The following is a 23,037-nucleotide window of genomic DNA, read 5'->3' as shown; positions in this document are numbered from 1 at the left end:
TTTAATGTTTGTCTACATTGCTCGAAGGAATGAATTGAAGAGCAGTGAAGTTCTGCTGCAACTATATAGGGCGCAATTCTGGTCAACTGACTTGGTTTTGGAGGTGGTGCAGAGGAGGTTCACCCCGTTGATTCCAAGATGAGGGCATCAGCCTATGAGAAGAGATTGAGTCACCTGGGGACTATACTAGCTAGAATTCAGAAGAGTGAGAGGGGATCTGATAAAACATAATTACAAAAGGGATAGATAAGATAATGGCAATAAAGTGGTTTCCTTTTGACAAGTGAATCTAGAACTCGGGGACATAGTTTCAAAATTCAGGGGAGTCGATTTAGGACGGAGATGAGGAGGAACTGCTTTTCCCAGAGAGTAGCATATGTGTGGAATTCTCTGTTCAAGAAAACCGTAGAGGCATTGTTACATATATTTAAGACAGCTTTATTTAAATAGGAGAACTAAGGGTAATGGGAAATAGACAGGAAGGTGGAGTCCATGGCAGGTCAGCCATGATCTTATTGAAAGACACACCAAGCTCGATGGGTCAGATGGCCTACTCCTCTTCCATTACTTATAGTCTTATAATCTCACAGCAAAATTTTAGCTTTCACTTTGTGTCGATACTTTCTATCACATAAACTTCATGAGCTTGTGGATTAAACACAAATCTTACCTTTGACGGTCAAATGGGTAGCCAATTTTATATCACTACTAAGTGATCTATGTCTCACAAAACATACATAAGTATTATCGTTGTCAAGGAGTGATGGGCGCAACCTTATATGACTAGTAACATTGTAGGTTCCATCATTATTTTTAACTGGGGATCCTGTGCAGACATGATTTAAAATTTCTTCTTCTTTGTCCTTTGTTTTCTTTAACCATCTCATCTCAATGAGCATGGGATAAAAGTGTGCACTGTAACAATTCACTGATTTTTCCATTCCATTCTCAATTGTGACTGCAGTCAAAGATAAGGCAACTTGTGGTTTGGCTGAAAAGAAATTTAAAATATTTGTCAGTTCACATTCATGAACATTAAAAAACATTTCCATCCACTGGATCAAGTATTGAATGTCCACAACTGAAAGTAGTCTTTACCTCACAATCAAGGCGAAAAGATGTGACATGTCAGATAATCATGATTCTCTTCCCACACGAAATGAACCCGTGAGATTGTCATCCATAATTCAATATACCAAATAATAAAAATTTAAAAGGCAAGATGGAGTTGAGCATAAATATTAGGCCTGTCACCACCTTATTGAAAACCATGACACATGCAAGAGGCCAAAGGATCCATTTCTGCTCCTCTGTTTTATATTCTTAAGCACCAAATATCACTATCTATTTATACCACATCCATGCACATTCATACAACAGTGTTGTAGGAAGGATTTATTTTATCTCCTGTAAAGAAAGCATTTTATTTTTCAAGGCCACACATTCCATCCCCATCTTGCAACTACATTTCCAAGCTAATCTGTAACTGAACTGAGTAGTTTGCCATTAAAAGAAATACCAGAAAATTGGTTTCAAATTGTTGACAGAATTGCAATTGTCAGCACAAAAAAAATCAGAAGATTCTCTGTCATCAGCCTGTCCAGGTACAATATTCTGCTACAAACTTTAAAGTTCATCAATATTCAATTATAGTGTTCCAAAATTGGAAATTATGGCAACAATTTGATGTTAATGTTAAATTGACAGGTGTATCACTAAACTACTTCCCAATATATGCAGAAAGAATCAGTGAGAACCTCTTAGTGAGCTATTTCAAATGTACTGCACTAGTAATTCATCAGGGAAATAATTCAATATTAACTTCACCTGAAACAGTCATTGAAGATTTTCCGCTTCCATGGTCTGATTTGATAAAAACAACACATGTATAATCTCCTTCTTCATTAAATTGCACATGTGGAAGAAAAAGGGAAGCAATTCCCCTTTTCAACTCATCATCAAATACTGCAGCTCTGTTTCTGTATGGTGTATGCTCTCCTTGGTGGAACACGTACACTTTTTCTTTAGTAAAACCTGAAGGGCCATTTTTTTCAAAGAACCACTGAACTCCCATGGTAGTAACGTCAATTTCACTGGTTGTGTAACCAGACACTCGGCAGTCGAGAAGAACATCTTTATTTACAATGGCTTCCACAGTTCTTGAATTCATTGAGACAATTAGTTCACCTTCTGAAATAACCAAGATCAAAATTATCATTAATTGCCTGACAAATGATCAGAAATCAATTTTAGAAAAAGGCAGATTTTATTCAAGTAAAATGAATTTATGACACATTTTCACTAAGAAGGTGTATGACCATGATGGAATTCATAATAGGTACTTTCACAAAACGAGGACAAATGGAATTGGCCTCTGCAGTGGGTAGGTACTGTTAACCAATTATGGTTAAATAATATTGAATACTTAACTATGTAAGACGAGCAGAATAGAGGAATAAAGCAAGACATTTTAAATGATATTGCACATATGGCAATATACAGAATAGGTGGATGAGTACTTCTCACTGCAGTTATCTTTGGCTTGGCTTCGCGGACGAAGATTTATGGAGGGGTAAATGTCCACGTCAGCTGCAGGCTCGTTTGTGGCTGACAAGTCTGAAGCGGGACAGGCAGACACGGTTGCATATATATAGTTATAGTTTGAAAATAATTGAGTGCATGTATAATCTTATCTCAACTTTCAGCAACAGACCATTTATAGTTAACAAAGGCCTAGTGCAAGGACATCCAGACATGCAAATGATTCCCATGATATCATTAATTTCAAAATTCCAACATACATTCTTTCTACAAACAGAGGAACTAGTTTCTTGTTTCCAGTTGTAGTCCTTGCTTATTAATGCTTTTGATTCCATTCATTACAATATCATGGAGGCATAGTTATGGAGTGATTTTTGTGCATTTTAGGACTTGCAAACAAAATTACTTTTGAGGGTCTGTAAAAACAGGTATGTTAACAGATGGTCTCTTTTGAACAATGATTCTGGATGTGAATGTCAGCAGAAACAATGATAAAATACAAAGAGCTATTACAAAAAAATATCAAAGAATAACTGAATCATAGAAACGACCAGCAAAGAAATGTGCTCCTTACAGCCCAACTCATCTATGCCAGCTGCAATCCTGTATATACTAATCCCATTTGCCCTTATTAGGCCAACATCTCACCTTTCTTATCCAAGTATGTCCTTTTAAATGTGGAAAATAGCATCTCACTCCTAGTATCCACTGCTCTCTGTGTGAAAAGCTTATCCCCACAGATTGCCTTTAAATTTTTCCCCCTTAAACTTAAACATGTGCCCTCAAGTCCTGGGCCCTCCCATCCAAGGAAATTGATTCTGATTATTACTGCTATCAGAATTCTGAAAACCTTTCCAAGGCACCCCTTAGCTTGCTATGGTCCAGTGAGAATAAACCTAGCCTATCTAATTCCTTCTTAGAATGACCACCTTCCATTACAGTCAACATCTTAGTGAATCTCTTCTGCATCCTCTTTATGCCACATCCTTATTGAAGTGTGCCATTCAGGACGCCACATAGTTTAACCAATGTTTTATGCAAATGCAACATGATGTCCCAACTCTAAATTTCATTGCCTTACCCTATAAAAGCAGATACCAAATGCCTTTTTCTGAATATTTTATTTATAGTTTTTCCACACAAACTCTAACAATCGTCAGTATCATTATCAATCAATTTTCTTCAATTTAACAATTTTATACATTTTTATTTTGAATAAGTTCAGTGTTTTTAAATTGCAGATGACACCTCAGACTAATCTAATTTATGGGAATTCTTCCTGGATAGGACTGTATGTTAATAATTTGGGAAATAATGGCTAAGGCAGTTAAGATATTAATTTTTAATATTAATGGGATTAACAGACACATAAAAAGAAAGAAGGTATTAGGGTATATTACAAAATTAGGGGTAGATATTGCCTTTTCACAATAGATTCATTTAACTGAAGCAACCATTTAAAATTGAAGAGATTGGGTAGTCAAGTAGCTTTTTCTACATTTAATTCTAAAGCTTGGGGAGCGGCAATTTTATTCAAGAAAAACATTACCATTTAAAATCCTAGATGTAATTACAGATCCAGTGAGAAGGTATAGTAAATTGTCAAATATTTTCAGAAGAATGCACTTTATTAAATATTTATGTACCGAATTTGGAAGATCAGAAATTTATACATGATTTTTTTTTAATTTAGTGGATGTACATGAAAATGTTTTAGAGGGAGGAGATTTTAATTTCTATTTATAACCTATATTAGATAAGTCTTCAAGACATTTAGTGAAATCAAAAGCAGCTAAAACATTGTTATCTTTAATGAAAGATTTTAATTTAATTGATATATGGAGACAAATGCCTCAGGAAAGGGATTGTTCTTTTTATTCTAGCAGATTTGATATGTACTCTAGAATTGATTTTTTCTTACTCTCTGCTCAAAATCAATCAAAAAAGTGATTGCTGTGGATTATAAACCTTGATTATTATATGGCCATTCTCCTCTTTTAAGTTGGATTTTTTAGAAAAACAACATGTAGTTTACAGATGGAGATTGAATTCTTTATTATTGAAAAGACCAAATTTTTGTTTATCTATAAGACAACATATTCAATTGTTCTGTGAAACTAATTTAAATTCAGTCGATAATATGTTTGTTATTTCGGATATACTGAAATCTTATTTAAGAAGTCAAATTAAAAGTTATTCTTAAAAACTTAAAAAAGAATATACAAAAGATAGACAAATTGGAAAAGGAGGTAACTTTATTGGAAAAAAACATTCAAAAATCATTTTCTAAGGATAAATATAGAATTTTATTAAATAAAAAAATTACAGTATAGCACAATGTTAACATATAGAATAGAGAAAATTATATTACGATCTAAGCAAAAATATTATGAGTTAGGGGAAAGATCACAAAGTTTTGGCTTGGCAATTAAAAGCAGAACAATCTTCTAGAACAATTAATGTTATACAACAAGATAACAATGATATATAAGCCACAAAGAATTATTGAGGTATTTAAGGGATTTTATGAGAATTTATATACATCTGATTCATTACAAGATGAAGAAACAAGAGACAATTAACATTACCACCTTCGACTCAGGAAAGTTTAGATCAGTTAGAGATTCCCTTTACTGAGCAAGAGATTTATGCTGCACTTAATAGTTTAAATAATAATAAATCTCTGGGTGAAGATGGGTTTCCATTGAATTTTTATAGCGTTGAAAGATTTATTGATTCCATTATTTATTAAAGTAATAGATCAGGCTTCTAAACAACATAGCTTTCCAGAAACTTTCTATGGTGATAATTACTGTTATTCCTAAAAAAGATAGGAATCCATTAAAACCTACTTCATATAGACCTATATCTTTATTAAATGTAGATTATAAAATTGTAGCAAAAGCATTGGCAAATAGGATTAATGAATATCTTCCTGATTTAATAAATAGGATCAGACTTTTATTTAAAAAAAAAGTAGGCAAACTTCGGAGAATATAGTAAGGTTGTTAAGTACAGCTCAGAAAAAAGAATTTGAGTCTTATTGTAGCTTTAGATGCTAAAAAAGCTTTTGTTAGGTTAGAGTGGGATTTTTTAATTTAAGATGTTAAGTACAAATTTTATAAATTGGATTAAGGCCTTATATACAAGTCCTAAAGCTAAAGTGATTACTAATGGTCAGATATCTCATTAATTAATCTAGTAGGCAGGGGTGTCCTTTGTTTGCTTTAGCTTTAGAACCACTTGCACAAAAAATTAGAGATGATCAACAATTGAAGGGATTTGAGATATATCAGGTACAACATTAAATTAGTTTATTTGCTAATGATGTATTAGTTTATTTAACTTAATCACAAATGTCATTACCAAGACTTTATAGACATTTGTTAGACTATGGGAACATTTTGGGATACAAAGATAAATTAGGATAAAAGTGAAATAATGGAGCTTGTAGAAGGAGATTATTCACAATGTAGACCAGAGGTTTGCTTTAAATGGACAGATAAGATTAAATATTTAGGTATACATATTGATACTAATTTTAAAAATTTATATAAATTAAATTATATTCCATTATTTAAAAGGATAAAGCAAGATTTAAAGAAACAAGTTGGTTTACCAATTACATTAATTGAGAGAGTTTTATTTATTTCAAACTTTACTTATACCTCAATTTTTTTCAGGATTCAAATAAACAAGTTAGGAAATTTATTTGGAAAGGGAAGATAGTGAGAAAGTCATTAGAAAAATTAACATAGAAATATGAACAGGGAGGATTACAACTTCCCAATTTTAAAAATTATTATAGAGCAGCAAAATTATATTTTTTTGTCTTATGTTTGGTAAGATTAAACCATGATGGGTGGATATTGAAATATATACGATAGGAGAGGTTAAATCAGATGAATTTATTTATAAATGAGATTTTAAATCTAATGCAATAAATAAGGGAGGTCCAATATTAAAACATTTGTTGACTATTTGGAATAAAGTTAAATTAGAAGTTGATGGATATATTCTTTCATTAAAAACACCAATAATTATTCCTTTGTTTTTTTTTCCCCAAAAGATAATCCTTTTTTAAATATATGGTACAATAAGGGAATTTCTAATTTAGGGGACTGTTATCATAATAATAATTGATGTCTTCTGATCAGTTAATGGTTAAATATGGTATACCTCTTAATACATTATTTTGTTATTTTCAATGGAGGGCTTTTTTGAGGGACAAATTGGGACCGGAAATTATTTTAAAAGATCTTTCAAATTTGGAACAAATTATGGTTGGTGAAATTGTTAAAAATGTATTTCAATTGCATATATATTATTACAAGAACAGACACCTAAAATAGGTTTGTTTAATTCAAAGGAAAGATGGGAATGAGATTTGGACATGGTAGAAGTTATGACAAATACTATTAATGTATGATATAGATTACTTCATTATAATTTTTTTACATTAATTGTACATTACTCCTCAGAAATTGAGTAGATGGAGATCGGATTTATCAGATCAGTGTTTTAGATGTGGAACAGGAATTGGAACTTTCCTTCATTCTGCCTGGTCTTGTTTAAAGGGTAATACATTTTGGAAATTAATATGGGTAGCCTTTCTTTTCTGATAGCAATTTAGCATCCCATTTATAAATAAAGTCCTCTGCTACCTGCTTGCCTCTCACGTGCAGATCGATTTGTGTCCAGGATAGTACACATCCCCCCTCGAAGAGGGAGGCGATGCATCTTGATTGGGCTGCCCAATAGTATTTGGGCATTCACAATCTGCCCAGATTATAATCCCAGGTCAATTTTTTTTCTCATAAAGATCCTGGCTACCTTTCATTTCCATAGGAATCTCCTCACTCCAAGTAAATTCTTGAAGAATCACTGGACAAACAGTCCAGGCAGTTTCTGAAGTTTTGGCAACAAGTTCAACTTAAATTTTTTTTTCAAAATTATACATAGTGATATTTTGAATATACAATCACAAACACAACAAACAAAAAACAGTCCCGTTCCCCCCCCCCACCCCCAAATACAGATCCATTCACCATCAGAGTTTACATATATTTTAAGATATAGAGTACAGTAGAGGGAAACTATATTTTATATATAATTACTTTTATACCCTTTTTTCTTCCTATGTGGTCCAGGTATGGCTGACAGACCTTTACAAAAGTGTCATATTTATTCTTTAAGCTATATGTGATTTTATTTTCCATAGGTATACAGCTGTTCATTTCTGCAATCCATCGTGCTATAATTAGAGGTGAGTCAGACTTCCAAATGATCGAGATACATTTTTTTTGCTATCACCAATGTTATTTTCATAAATAAGATTTGATATTTGGTCAATTTGTCACTTATTTTCATGAAATTACCCAATCGATACAACTCTGGGTCGCCCATGTTGGCCACTCCTGTTATCATGATTAATTTTTATGCAATTTCTTGCCAAAATGGCCTCACTTTCACACAAGACCACATCAAAAAGTTCCTGTCTCAGTCCAACATCTGAAACACATCTCTGAAATTTTGGCTTTTGATCTGTGTAACTTTTGTGGGGTAAGATATAATTGGTGTAAAAAAATTATACTGAACCAGTCCATATCTTGAATTTATAACTGATGTATTGCTGTCCTTGCACCAATCTGACCAGCTTCTTTCTGAAATCACCCAGGTCCGACTCTCATCTTTCCCCTGATCTCTGCAACCCTGGTTTTGCACTTTCACTGGAGAGCATAATACATTTTTGTTATAAATTTGGATATATTTCCCATCCAAACCGTTCATTTGCTTGCTCTAATTTCAGGTGGGGTCAATGTTGGTCCTCATCATTCTCTTAAGAATGATCTAAGCTGGAGAAAACAGAAAGTGGCCACTCCTTATTTGTGTTTTAATTGTTCAAAGGACATAAGAGTTCCTTCCATGTAAACAGTCCTTAATCACTCTTATACCTTTGTCATACCACAAATTTAATATTCTATTCCCCATGTTCATAGGCAATAGCACATTTTTACACAATTTTATTGATATCCCTACTTTTTTTCCTTATACATTCATTCATTTCTTGCCACGTTCTAATCAGATGTATTAGAATGGAGTTATCCATATTTTACTTTAGTGATTTGACACTCCATTCATAGATAAAGTCCTTTGCTTCAAATATAGTACATCTATTTTAACAACATTTATCTCACAATTCTCCCAAGAACTCATTCACTGAATCCAACACCAACCCTCACTCTCAACCTCACCCCATCACTCAGATATCAATTAAAGTACCACATATCTCGCAAACTTACCTACTCATATTATGCCAAATCACATACACGAGTGACTTCATGGTCACTGAGTCCATGCTGATGATCAAGTACTCATTTACACTAATTGTTTTTTAATCTCTCCCAAATTCGGATCACCCTCCCCAGATTCCAGCATTTAGTCCACCAATCTGCTGGTCGTTGGGATGTGGGCGGAAACCAGAGCACTCAGGGAATATTCACATGGACACAGGCAGAAGCATGGGAGCATCATATAGCATTGATGATCAGAATTGAACCAGGGTGTCCACTGGCAGAAATCTGTGTCAGCCAATGTGCCACCATGTTTCCATTGTCATTGCCCTTCTCCTAGCCACAAGCATTATGTGACACATCTCCAACAGACTCAACCAATCAACCTCACTTATAGTCAATAATATTGTCCGGTGGCAGTCTCCACCTGAAATGTCCGCTATCACTTTGCCTCCACAGAGGCTGTTTGAGCAGTTGAGATCTTTGCTCAGTAATGTTTTATCAGCATTGTGAAATCGGCCAACAATGGTCAGGAATCCTAAGGATAGCAGTTCTGAAGGACAATCATAAAAATCTTTCCTCCTGGTTTCCCAATTTGAAAGAGGCTCATTAAGCCCACCTTCAGGCTTCCATTTTGACATGATTTCAGAAAATGGTGGAAACAGTAAAGTATGCAATGGGACAGATCCCCCGACATAATGGGAAGCTGCCATGGGAACATGCAAAAATAAGAACTGGAATAAGATACTCAGCCATTTGTTTGCCCTACTATATGATCATGGATTATTGACCCAAGGTCTTAACTGCTTTTCTGTTCAATTTCCCCAACAACCTCAATTTCCTGATTATTTAAAAATGCATCCACTTCCTCATTCAATACCCACAATATCCACACACCATGGGATAGGGAATTTAGAACACATTTTGAGCAATTATTCTCATTCATATGGTCACAATATTTATCTGATTGTTCCCTTCTATCTGGATTGCTACAATAATGTCATGCAATTTAACTTAAATGGCTGATGGCTTTATCCACCTGGAATGCAAAGATCAAATTCAAATTTCACTGATATGCTTCCTCCTTTACATATGAATTTTTAAAAAATAACAATTTAAAGTGACCTAAAGATTATTGGTGATAGCAGAGTTCCCAATCCTCACTTTCAACCCTCACACCCCTTACATTCAATTCTTTACCATTTCCAATATTTGCAATGAGATACTACCACTAGTCACAACTTTCTCTCCTTTTCTTTCACCATTCTGAAGATATAGTTTTCTTTGGAAATCCTTGGTCTGCTCTTCCTTTCCCCCCTCCAAAAAAAAAACTCTCCTTCTCATGGCACTTCCCAAGCAACCACTGGATATGCAACATCTGTCTTTTCTGCCATTTAGAATACAAACTTTCTAAGTGAAATGATTCATTTGTACTTTTTCCAATCCAGTGTAATACAGTCAATGCGTGGAATGTTGTCTCCTGTACTTTGGAGAATCCAAGCGATATCTGATGTCTGCTTTCTGAATCACCGTTGTTCAGTGTATGGAGAAGATTTTGAACTTTCCGCTTCCTGCCAATTCAGTTTTCCATTCCACTCTCATATTGATCTGTCCTGTGGTCTTCTGAACAGCTGGAATCAGGCCTAACTCAAGGTTGACGAATAACACTTTGTCTTTTATCCAGGCAAATAGAATTGTGAATTCAACAGCTTGGGCCATTAACCTGTGTTATTGGCTCAGTTTTTCAGCTCTCCATTGGCAAGGTCTGACCTCCTTGGCATTCCCTTATTCCACACATGTCAAACTCAGGCCCGCGGGCCAAATTTGGCCCATGATATAATTATATTTGGCCCGCAAGATCATATCAAATATGTATTAGAGCTGGCCCGCTGGCCGCCGCGCCAGTATAGCGCATGCACAGCTAATACTACAAATCCCAGAATGCTTTGCAAATGCATTGGCGCCGGCCCATCAGCCGCTAAACGCCCCCACCTCCTCTCTTTACTTTCATTAGCATCTGCGACCTGTCGCCCAACTCACATGTAATAAACCCCTTATGAAAAATGGCCAAACGAAAGACAGAAAACAGGACCTTTCAACACAGGTGGGAGGCAAACTCTGACCCCAGAGTTTGATGAACTTGCATCTAAGAAGAGATGCCAAGTATTTGGTTTAGACCCAGGTGCATCAGAGTAAATCACAGTGTAGCAAGCTAAGCTTGGATTAATATTTTCTTTGGTTAACTTTCGACTGTTCATAGTTGAAAGATTGGATTTTCATTGAAGCAAGTTATTTTTTTGACTTGTTGGCTTGTGAAAAAAAATACATTTAAAAGGAGCTTAAATGCTATAGAGAAATATAATTTATTGAATATTTTATTTCTCATTTGTTAATGCTTCTTCTGGAAAGAGTTTAACCAAAACTATTATTAAACATTTATTTTAATAAGAAAAAGTTTAACATTACATATGTTGAAAGAAGATAAAACATGCAGATGTTGTTGAAAATTTTCAATAAATATTTAGTTTGGCCCACGACTTAGTCCAAGTTTTTAATTTTGGCCCTCTGTGAATTTGAGTTTGACACCCCTGCCTTATTCTTTACATTTCACAGCTTTTACACTTCTTTGTGTTTTTCTCAAATTCCCTTCATCTTTTTCTCAAGTTTTCTTGTTTGAATTATTGAACTCCAATTGTCCTAATGAATCCATCAAGCAGATTATTTCATCAACGTCTTATTCTTGTTGTAATTCTCGTCATCCTCCTTCCACAACTTCAAGCTAACTTGGTTTCTCCCTTTCCTGGCTCGAACATATTCTCTTTGACTGTAAACTAACTATATCCATATTTTCATATTTTCCATGATTTTTTTTTCATCATTTTCTCTTTTCATACATACTGACACATTTTCTTTTTCCAAACCTTTGTTATAGTTAGATGTGGAATGTTTGGCAGTGCAGCTATACCCCTGAGCACAAAGCTGGTTGATAGGAGACACTGACGACTTCGAGAAACTACATTCCTTTCTGAAACAGAGAGAAATTGCCAATGTCTGGTATGGACAAAATAAATATTTCAAAATTCTTGTTCAAAACCCATATGACATACTCATTCCATTTTAAATGATAAACCAGAATAATAATATATTTGGGATGTATAGAACAGAGTACCAAAATATTTTGCGACATGCTCACTTCACAGAAGTGAAGTTCAATGGATTCTTTTGAACACCACGGGTATTGCCCATGTCATGAGCAGATTCTGTTTTTATAACGTCCTTAAATCAATTATGCCCACAAGTCAGAAAATTTTCTCAATATGGTAACTATACCTGCACAGTATTATAATGAATGGCATCAAAAACTGATAAGAACAATTTATAAAAATGGAAAGAGAGGAAATTAGTTCTACAGTTGTTTTTTTTTTAATTTAATTATGTTATGGGAGTATGTTCATATGTATTGGTGTCTGCAAATTGCTCATTTGTAAACTGGAGGAAATGTGTGTGCAGTTTTTAGCATTGACACACATCAACTTAAGTTTATTTTTTAACAATTAGAAGGCTAACTTATACAAAGTTACAATTGATGGGTGATTTAATCAAATGGTTTAAAACAACAAAAAAAGGATTCAATAGTACGGATAAATCATGAAGAATGAAGCAAGAAATTAAAGTCTGGCCATTCAGGAAAAATTTCAGTGTCTCATGGGGGGGGGGGGGGGAGGGGGAGAAAGGGGCTTATCAACCAAAAAAAAATTGGAGTAGAGGAGTTCAGAACTGGAACTGACAGTTTAGAATATCCAAAAAGTAAATAAATCTAGAGTTGAAAAATATTCTGGATTTCAGTAAATAGTGACCAGAAACATCCTGTAAAAAAAAATCATTAAAAGTTACTTGGGGGAAGGAAATCCCCACCATGTGGTTAACTCTAAATCACCTTCTTAGTTTACAGGTAATTCAGGATGTCAATAGATACAGACATTGGCAGTGATGCGATATCCCGGGGGAGGGGAAATTAAAAAAAAAAATCAAGATACAAATACAGATCCACTGTGGTCTCGCTGAAACAACTCCAGGAAAGTTTCATTTCACTGGAAATAAAAATTCCCTTGGTCTCACAATTATCAAAAAGGGTCTCTTTTTAAACAAAAAAAGCCCGGGAAAAGAGATATTACATCATTAAATTAAATGAGAAACATGGCCCGATGCAAGGCAGGTAATTCCACCTGTAAGGGATACTGGAATGTGAGGAGTCAAGCAAGTGCTAATTAAGGATGAAGTATTATGGGTTAAATCAGGGTGAAGGGATGCTGGAATGGGAGGAGTCAGCAGAGAACAAAACAAAGGACTCTACATCACCTTTGTTGACCTCACCAAAGCCTTCAACACCGTGAGCAGGAAAGGGCTTTGGCAAATACTAGAGCGCCTCGGATGCCCCCCAAAGTTCCTCAACATGGTTATCCAACTGCACGAAAACCAACAAGGTCGGGTCAGATACAGCAATGAGCTCTCTGAACCCTTCTCCATTAACAATGGCGTGAAGCAAGGCTGTGTTCTCGCACCAACCCTCTTTACAATCTTCTTCAGCATGATGCTGAACCAAGCCATGAAAGACCTCAACAATGAAGACGCTGTTTACATCCGGTACCGCACGGATGGCAGTCTCTTCAATCTGAGGCGCCTGCAAGCTCACACCAAGACACAAGAGAAACTTGTCCGTGAACTACTCTTTGCAGACGATGCCGCTTTAGTTGCCCATTCAGAGCCAGCTCTTCAGCGCTTGACGTCCTGTTTTGCGGAAACTGCCAAAATGTTTGGCCTGGAAGTCAGCCTGAAGAAAACTGAGGTCCTCCATCAGCCAGCTCCCCACCATGACTACCAGCCCCCCCACATCTCCATCGGGCACACAAAACTCAAAACGGTCAACCAGTTTACCTATCTCGGCTGCACCATTTCATCAGATGCAAGGATCGACAATGAGATAGACAACAGACTCGCCAAGGCAAATAGCGCCTTTGGAAGACTACCAAAAGAGTCTGGAAAAACAACCAACTGAAAAACCTCACAAAGATAAGCGTATACAGAGCCGTTGTCATACCCACACTCCTGTTCGGCTCCGAATCATGGGTCCTCTACCGGCATCACCTACGGCTCCTAGAACGCTTCCACCAGCGTTGTCTCCGCTCCATCCTCAACATTCATTGGAGCGCCTTCATCCCTAACATCGAAGTACTCGAGATGGCATTGGCCGACAGCATCGAGTCCACGCTGCTGAAGATCCAGCTGCGCTGGGAGGGTCACGTCTCTAGAATGGAGGACCATCGCCTTCCCAAGATCGTATTATACGGCGAGCTCTCCACTGGCCACCATGACAGAGGTGCACCAAAGAAGAGGTACAAGGACTGCCTAAAGAAATCTCTTGGTGCCTGCCACATTGACCACCGCCAGTGGGCTGATATCGCCTCCAACCGTGCATCTTGGCGCCTCACAGTTCGGCGGGCAGCAACCTCCTTTGAAGAAGACCGCAGAGCCCACCTCACTGACAAAAGACAAAGGAGGAAAAACCCAACACCCAACCCCAACCCACCAATTTTCCCCTGCAACCGCTGCAACCGTGTCTGCCTGTCCCGCATCGGACTTGTCAGCCACAATCGAGCCTGCAGCTGACGTGGACTTTTACCCCCTCCATAAATCTTCGTCCGCGAAGCCAAGCCAAAGAAAAAGAATTATGGGTTAAATCAGGGTGAAGGGATGCTGGAATGGGAGGAAGGGTTATAAAAGTATAATAAAATAAGGATCTTCAAAACAGGATAGCAAGTAAATAGCTTTAGCAAGTCTTGAGGATTGATTAATGAGTCAAGAACAAAGACATGATATTTCCTGGCTAACAAGTTTGCAGGAAGGCACATAAACTGATAAGAAGTTAGAATCCACGTGGGCAGAATTACCTAATGCTAAACCAATCCAGGAGGCAGAAGAATGTTAGGGGGAAGGTATCTCTGGACTGAAATGAAATGTATAAAAGTTGGGTCAGCCTCAGTATCTGTGTGTATTCCCAGGGTAAGCACCCAACTTTGCATTGTTGTAATAGTAGAATAAAAGTTCTTTGTTCTCAATTTTTGTCTCAAGCAAATTCTGTGAAGGTACTTCTGTTTCTCACACACCTGTGGGAACCTGGAAACGTGGTTCCGACGTGGGAGTAGTGGTTGGACCCCCACCACCCCAAAACACCTCGTTGTATCAGTTTCTGCTACTGCTGGAGTAATTGCAATTGTTCGCAATGTATCGCGTACGTTCTGGGGAAGGTGGGGGGAGGGGGGTCCAATCACCACTCCCACGTCGGAACCAGTTTCCAGTCAAAGAGCCTCAGGGCGCAGTAACAACCCACACGACTTCGATACAATTATGAAACCGGTGATTAATCGTTAAAGCCATTAACTGGTGGATTCACTTGGCCTTCATTGTGCCTGGAAGTCGCGGCCAGGGCCGCTCCAGCGCCGTCCGTCTGCCGGCTCTCGCCACGCATCTTACCTGAAAGTCGGGGCAGAGCGAGGAGCGCGACCATCCCCAGGACGAGGCGCAGCATCGGCTTCCCGGTGCCCACCATTGCCCCCCCACCCCCAGCTCCCTTTCCCTCGGTTGAAGCCTTGGTCGCTCCGGCACAGCCTGTGTCCTTTCACTTTCGGGAACGACGCACTGCGCCGCGCAGCCACGCTCCCCAGTCGCGGCCGGGCCAACGCCCACCCTGAGCGACAGTGAGCTTCCAACCACTCCGGGGGGGGGGGGGGGGGGGTTGTTTCACTGCTCGGACGGCTCCCCCACCCCAAGTGCGCCCTGAAAGTTGCTGCATCGGTGGAGTTAATGGGATTGCAACAGACACTGGTGGCCCCACACACACCATTTCCTGTTAGTCGACGGCAGCCTGGGTTAGTGTAGCTAACTCTAAGTCAATGTTGCCATTAGTAGCGCCTTCGTCAGTAAACCCCAGTTTTACGCCCAGCAACAGCCATCAAACTTCATTCCTCTCCTTCTTCCCCGTTCTGATGAAGGGTCTTCTCAGTTTGAAATATTCTGCTTCTCTTCCCACAGGTGTGACCTACCCCTGTTCACCACTTCCAACTTTTTCTTTAAATTTTAGATTTCTAGCATTTGTACTTTAAAAAAAAATTCAGAGATGATACATTTGTAAATCGTGCTTATATTATTTTATAGATTGTTGATACATTGTTTTCATTTTCCAAAATGCTAAATTCAAGGATGTTCCAATAGGAGCTGGATGGAGAAAACCTACACCTTTAGTTCCCAAAGGGGTGGGGGGGGGAGTAGGCACTAGTGCCTACAGCTAATCCCATGACAAGGGATCTGCCTAGTGTCTCACGGTTCTATATTTATACAGAAAAATTTATTGGACATGTAGGAGTAGGATTCACGTGATGGAGTAGTGGCCGGTCAGGGAACTCCAGCCTTCGCCGGAAAAGTCTACAAAAAATACACAAAACACAGAGGTGCAAGAATAAAAATTAAAATAAAGTAAAAGTAAAGGTGGGAAGAAAATGGCAGCGAAGAGAGAAAAGTCGAAAGCAATGGGAAGAAGAGAAGAAGAAAGAACGTCAGAAGAAGAAGGTGAAGGCCTTCCCTGTCCGAGGAGGCCCGCTGCAGAGAGAGAAGCCCGCTCCCTAAGGTTGGTGGAAGTCCCGAGCTCGGGACTACAAAAATGGCTCGCAGAGCCGAGTAAAAGTGCGCAACCGCGCATGCGCATGAAAAAAAACACTGACGGGAGGGGGGAACAGCTGAGGAGTCGATCTCTACAGCTGAGGATGACAGCTGCAACACAGCAACAGGAAGAGAACACAGAAAACAACGAGGAGAACAAGAAAGAAGAGAGTTAAAAGAAAACAAGGAAACAACAGATGGCCAACCCAGAGGAAGGAGAAGAAGAACATAGAGAAATGGAAGAAGAAGGGAAAGGCAAGACAATGGATATTTTTTTTTAAAGAATATATGGAATCAGTAAAAGAATGGCAATTACAAGAATTTAATGAAATAAAAAGAAGAATTAAAAGTGCAGAAGAAAAAAATGAATAAAATAGAGATGGTCGTGTCAGATATAGGAAAAAGAGTGAACAATGTGGAAGAATGAGAAACAATCGTAGAAATGGAAATAGAGGACTTAAAAGAGAAATTAGAAGAATCTAATAAAAAAGTTAAAGAGGCACAAGAGCTGTTAGCTCAGAAGATCGATATAATGGAAAACTATAATAGAAGAAATAATATAAAGATAGTGGGCCTTAAGGAAGATGAAGAAGGCAAGAATATGAGAGAATTTATAAAAGATTGGATCCCCAGGGTCCTAGGAAAACCAGAATTACAGGAAGAAATGGAAATAGAAAGGGCACATAGAACATTAGCCCCGAAACCACAGCCGCACCAAAAACCAAGATCCATTTTAGTAAAATTCTTAAGATATACAACAAGAGAAAATATATTGGAGAAAGCAATGAAGAAAATAAGAGAAGACAAAAAGCCACTGGAATACAAAGGTCAAAATTTTTTTTTTATCCAGACATAAGTTTTGAACTCCTGAAGAAGAGAAAGGAGTTTTATACAGCAAAAACGATCCTATGGAAAAAAAGGATATAAATTTATGTTGAAGTACCCAGCGGTACATAAAATAGTTATTCCAGGGCAGCAAAACAGACTATTCTCGGATCCGGAGGAAGCACGAAAATTTGCAGAACAACTACAAAACAGGCAGAGATGAAGACATGTAACGAGAGTAAAAATGACCACGAACTATATGTATGTGTGTATATGGGTATATATATATATATATATATTTTGGCAGTTTCCGCAAAGCAGGACGTCAAGCGCTGAAGAGCTGGCTCTGAATGGGCAACTAAAGCGGCATCGTCTGCAAAGAGTAGTTCATGGACAAGTTTCTCTTGTGTCTTGGTGTGAGCTTGCAGGCGCCTCAGATTGAAGAGACTGCCATCCGTGCGGTACCGGATGTAAACAGCGTCTTCATTGTTGGGGTCTTTCATGGCTTGGTTCAGCATCATGCTGAAGAAGATTGAAAAGAGGGTTGGTGCGAGAACACAGCCTTGCTTCACGCCATTGTTAATGGAGAAGGGTTCAGAGAGCTCATTGCTGTATCTGACCCGACCTTGTTGGTTTTCGTGCAGTTGGATAATCATGTTGAGGAACTTTGGGGGACATCCGATGCACTCTAGTATTTGCCAAAGCCCTTTCCTGCTCACGGTGTCGAAGGCTTTGGTGAGGTCAACAAAGGTGATGTAGAGTCCTTTGTTTTGTTCTCTGCACTTTTCTTGGAGCTGTCTGAGGGCAAAGACCATGTCAGTAGTTCCTCTGTTTGCGCGAAAGCCGCACTGTGATTCTGGGAGAATATTCTCGGCGACACTAGGTATTATTCTATTTAGTAGAATCCTAGCAAAGATTTTGCCTGCAATGGAGAGCAACGTGATTCCCCTGTAGTTTGGCCTGGAAGTCAGCCTGAAGAAAACTGAAGTCCTCCATCAGCCAGCTCCCCACCATGACTACCAGCCCCCCCACATCTCCATCGGGCACACAAAACTCAAAACGGTCAACCAGTTTACCTATCTCGGCTGCACCATTTCATCAGATGCAAGGATCGACAATGAGATAGACAACAGACTCGCCAAGGCAAATAGCGCCTTTGGAAGACTACACAAAAGAGTCTGGAAAAACAACCAACTGAAAAACCTCACAAAGATAAGCGTATACAGAGCCGTTGTCATACCCACACTCCTGTTCGGCTCCAAATCATGGGTCCTCCACCGGCACCACCTACAGCTCCTAGAACGCTTCCACCAGCGTTGTCTCCGCTCCATCCTCAACATCCATTGGAGCGCTTACATCCCTAACGTCGAAGTACTTGAGATGGCAGAGGTCGACAGCATCGAGTCCACGCTGCTGAAGATCCAGCTGCGCTGGATGGGTCACGTCTCCAGAATGGAGGACCATCGCCTTCCCAAGATCGTGTTATATGGCGAGCTCTCCACTGGCCACCGTGACAGAGCTGCACCAAAGAAAATGTACAAGGACTGCCTAAAGAAATCTCTTGGTGCCTGCCACATTGACCACCGCCAGTGGGCTGATAACGCCTCAAACCGTGCATCTTGGCGCCTCACAGTTTGGCGGGCAGCAACCTCCTTTGAAGAAGACCGCAGAGCCCACCTCACTGACAAAAGGCAAAGGAGGAAAAACCCAACACCCAACCCCAACCAACCAATTTTCCCCTGCAACCGCTGCAATCGTGTCTGCCTGTCCCGCATCGGACTTGTCAGCCACAAACGAGCCTGCAGCTGACGTGGACTTTTTACCCCCTCCATAAATCTTCGTCCGCGAAGCCAAGCCAAAGAACATATTATATATATATATATATATAGATGTGTAGGTATATATGTGTGTACATGAGTGTAAACGTATTTAGATGAAAATATATAGAGTATATATAAGAATAAATAAGGGAATGAAAGGGAAGAGAGGAAGTAAGGAGGGAATTAAAAGAGTGACCTTTGTTATATATGAAAATTGAAATCTTTTCCGGGGGGTCTGGGTGGGGGGAAGTTACGGTCACTGCAAAATCAAATGACGCTTGCGAGTGAATTCGCAAATCCAAATGGAGAGGGGAGATGTGGTTGCCCGACAAAGGATAAAGGGCAACTTAGGAGGGGGAGGGGAGAATGGGGTTAAAGAAATTTTAGATAGGAGAATAAGGGAAATGTTTGATATTTTAGAAATGTTGTCTTATAAAGTGTTCATCAGAGGGCAAATAATAAGCTATGTAACCAAGATGAAGAAAAACTACAATCAGGAAACAGAGCAGTTGGAAAGGTAAATAGTAAATATAGAAAAAGAATTAGCAATGAAGGAAGACACAACTAAAAGAAGAGAATTGGCAGATAAAAAAATAAAATATGAAATACTACAAACATATAAGGTGGAGAAGAACATAATGAAGACAAAACAGAAATATTATGAACTAGTAGAAAAAACGCACAAAATTCTAGCATGGCAGCTTAAGACAGAACAAGCTAAGAGAATGGTATTGGCATGAAGGAAAAAAGACAAACAAATCACATATAATCCAACGGAGATTAATGAAAACTTCAGAGAATTCTATGAACAATTACACCAAACAGAAAACGAAGGGAAAGAAGACAAAATAGATGAATTTTTAACTAAAATTGAACTACCAAAATTACAAATAGAGGAACAAAATAAATTAACAGAACCATTTGAAATAGTAGAAATACAAGACATAATAAAAAAAACTACCAAATAATAAAACACCAAGTAATCAACCACATTGACAAAACACAAAGCTTACCAGATTCATGCAAAACAGCAATAATTACAGTAATACCAAAGACAAGGAAAGATCCACTCGCACCAGCGTCATATAGACCAATATCTTTACTTAACACAGATTATAAGATAATAGCTAAACTATTAGCAAACAGATTAGCCGACTATGTACCTAAAATAGTAAATCTAGACCAAACTGGATTTATTAAAAAAAGACAAACAACAGACAATATTTGTAAATTTATTAACTTAATTCATGCAGTAGAAGGGAGTAAAGCGCCAACAGTAGCAGTTGCCTCAGACGCAGAAAAGGCCTTTGACAGAGTAGAATGGAATTATTTATTCAAAGTATTACAAAAATTCAGTTTACCAGAGAAGTATATTAATTGGATTAAAGCATTATATAAGGGGCCATTGGCAAAAGTGACAGTAAATGGATATATATCAAAGCAATTTAACTTAAGCAGATCAACAAGGCAGGGATGCCCACTTTCATCCTTATTGTTCACGTTAGCTATAGAACCACTAGCAGAATCGATAAGAACAGAAAATAAAATAAAAGGGATAAAAATAAAAGACAGAGAATATAAAATCAGTTTATTTGCAGATGACGTTATAGTATACTTAACAGAACCAGAATTATCAATAAAAGAATTACATAAGAAATTGAAGGAATATGGAGAAGTGTCGGGTTACAAGATTAACGGAAATAAAAGTGAAGCAATGCCAATGAATAATGCGGATTTCTCAAAATTTAAGAAAGAATCACCATTCAGATGGCAAATGCAAGCAATAAGATACCTAGGTATACAAATAAATAAAAACCTTGGCCATCTATATAAATTCAATTATTATCCACTAATGAAAAAAATTACAGGACAACTTAGAGCATTGGAAAGATTTATGACTAACACTAATAGGAAGGATAAACTGTATTAAAATGAACATTTTCCCAAGGATACAATAGCTATTTCAGGCATTGCCAATACACTTGACAGAGAAATTCTTCAAGGAGTTAAAGAAAAGAATAAGGAAATTTTTATGGAAAGGGGGGAAACCGAGGATAGCACGAGATAAATTAACAGAATGGTATAAACAAGGAGGCTTACAACTGCCAAACTTTAAAAAAATATTATAGAGCCGCACAATTAAGACACCTATCAGATTTTTATCAAACAAGGGAAAAGCCAGATTGGACTAGATTAGAACTAGATAAAATAGGGGAGAAGATACCTGAACATATATTATATAAATGGGATGAAAAATTGGTACAACGTAGGAATTCTCCAGTATTACAGCATCTGCTCAATATTTGGAAGAAGATTCATGTAGAAAGGAATAAAACAAATTACCAATTACCAAACTAATACTGACGCAAAATCAGTTAATACCTTTTAGAATAGATAATCTTTCCTTTAGAGAATGGGAGAAAAAAGGGATCAAAAGAATAGAAAATTGTTTTTCAGGAAATAAATTACTATCCTTTGAACAAATGAAGGATAAATATAATATAACTCAAAATACAGTGTTGGCATACTACCAACTGAGATCCCACTTGAAGGACAAATTGGGAAGCAGTCTGAGGTTACCAGAGGGAAGTAATTTTGAATATGTGATTACAGATACAATGATAATCAAAAAATTTATAACAAATATGTATATTAAACTGCAAGAAAAAGGAGAATGAGGAAACAAATGGTAAAACTAAACAAAAATGGGAACAAGATTTAAACATAAAGATAAAGAATGAAACATGGGAGAAGTTATGCTCTGGAACTATGAGAAATACAATAAACACAAGGTTACGTATGATACAATATAACTGGATACACAGGCTATACATTACACCTCAAAAGTTAAAAAATGGGACCCAACAGTATCTGACAGATGTTTTCGTGGTAAAAAAGAAATGGGAACAACAATTCATGCAATCTGGACATGTGTGAAAGTGAAAAAATGTTGGGAAGATCTAAACCAGATATTAAATAAAATTACAGAAAACAATATACCAAAAAACCCAGAGATCTTCCTCTTAAGTAACATAAAAAACAAAGAATTTGGACTTGATTTGGATGGTGCACAAAAAAGATTTGTTACGATAGCTCTAGCCGTAGCAAAGAAGTGTATTATGTCAGCCTGGAAATTAGAGGATAGCTTGAGAGTGCAGCAATGGTATATGGAAATGAATAAATGTATTCCATTGGAAAAAATAACATAATTTAAGAAATAATATTGAAATATTTGAACAAATGTGGGAGTCATACATGAAACACAATAGAGAAAACCTACCGGGGACATCTACCACCTAAGATAATGGAAGGAGAAGGAAATGAAAAGAAGAATTTCTTGTTTATTTTTATTGAGTAACAACATTGTTTGACTGGTTTAATGTATCTTAGATTCTGTACTTTAAATGAATGGGAGGGGAGGTAGGGAGGGTGGGATGGGAAGAGGAGGGGGGAGAAAACGACACTGTATATATTTGAAAAGGAAAATGTATGTATCTTGGTCAATGTGGTTTATGGTGTGAAAAATTTTAAAAAAATTTAAAAAAGCTAAAAAAAAAGACATGTCAACATCAAAACCTTTGTAATGTACAATGGGGGAAGGAGGGGTGAATTATCTGAGACTACATAAAGCAAGAAAACCGCCTTAACACATTTCATTTCCACTGCCTCAGATGTATCCTTGGCTACTCATGGCGTGACAGTCACAAACGTCCAAGTCCTGAGAAGACTAAAGTTCAGAGGCAGTGTTCTTCCTTTTTGCTGGGATATCAGTCCAATTTTTTGCCCATTTGAAACCTTGTTTGGTATCCAACTCCAAGCCTGGAAACAACTCAGGTGACTTTCTG

At 37.6% G+C, this 23,037-nt stretch overlaps 1 protein-coding gene across 1 annotated transcript in view; it reads right to left on the bottom strand.

Moving 5' to 3' along the window:
- The window catches only part of LOC138743289 (uncharacterized), a 43,307-nt gene extending 27,862 nt beyond the window's left edge, over positions 1-15,445 (bottom strand). Inside the window, exons 1-4 of the mRNA XM_069898387.1 lie at positions 15,366-15,445; positions 11,756-11,859; positions 1,828-2,190; positions 671-991 (exon numbers count right to left, since the gene is read on the bottom strand). Coding sequence (XP_069754488.1) covers positions 671-991; positions 1,828-2,170 — 664 coding nt within the window. The 5' untranslated portion in view covers positions 2,171-2,190; positions 11,756-11,859; positions 15,366-15,445. The remainder of the gene's footprint in view (positions 1-670; positions 992-1,827; positions 2,191-11,755; positions 11,860-15,365) is intronic.
- Between the last annotated feature and the right edge of the window lie 7,592 nt (positions 15,446-23,037).

This window comes from Narcine bancroftii, chromosome 1 (assembly GCF_036971445.1).
Source record: "Narcine bancroftii isolate sNarBan1 chromosome 1, sNarBan1.hap1, whole genome shotgun sequence".
NCBI classification, from domain to species: domain Eukaryota; kingdom Metazoa; phylum Chordata; class Chondrichthyes; order Torpediniformes; family Narcinidae; genus Narcine; species Narcine bancroftii.
Note: the sequence above shows the minus strand (reverse complement) of the source record. Positions and strands in the feature narration are given on the sequence as shown.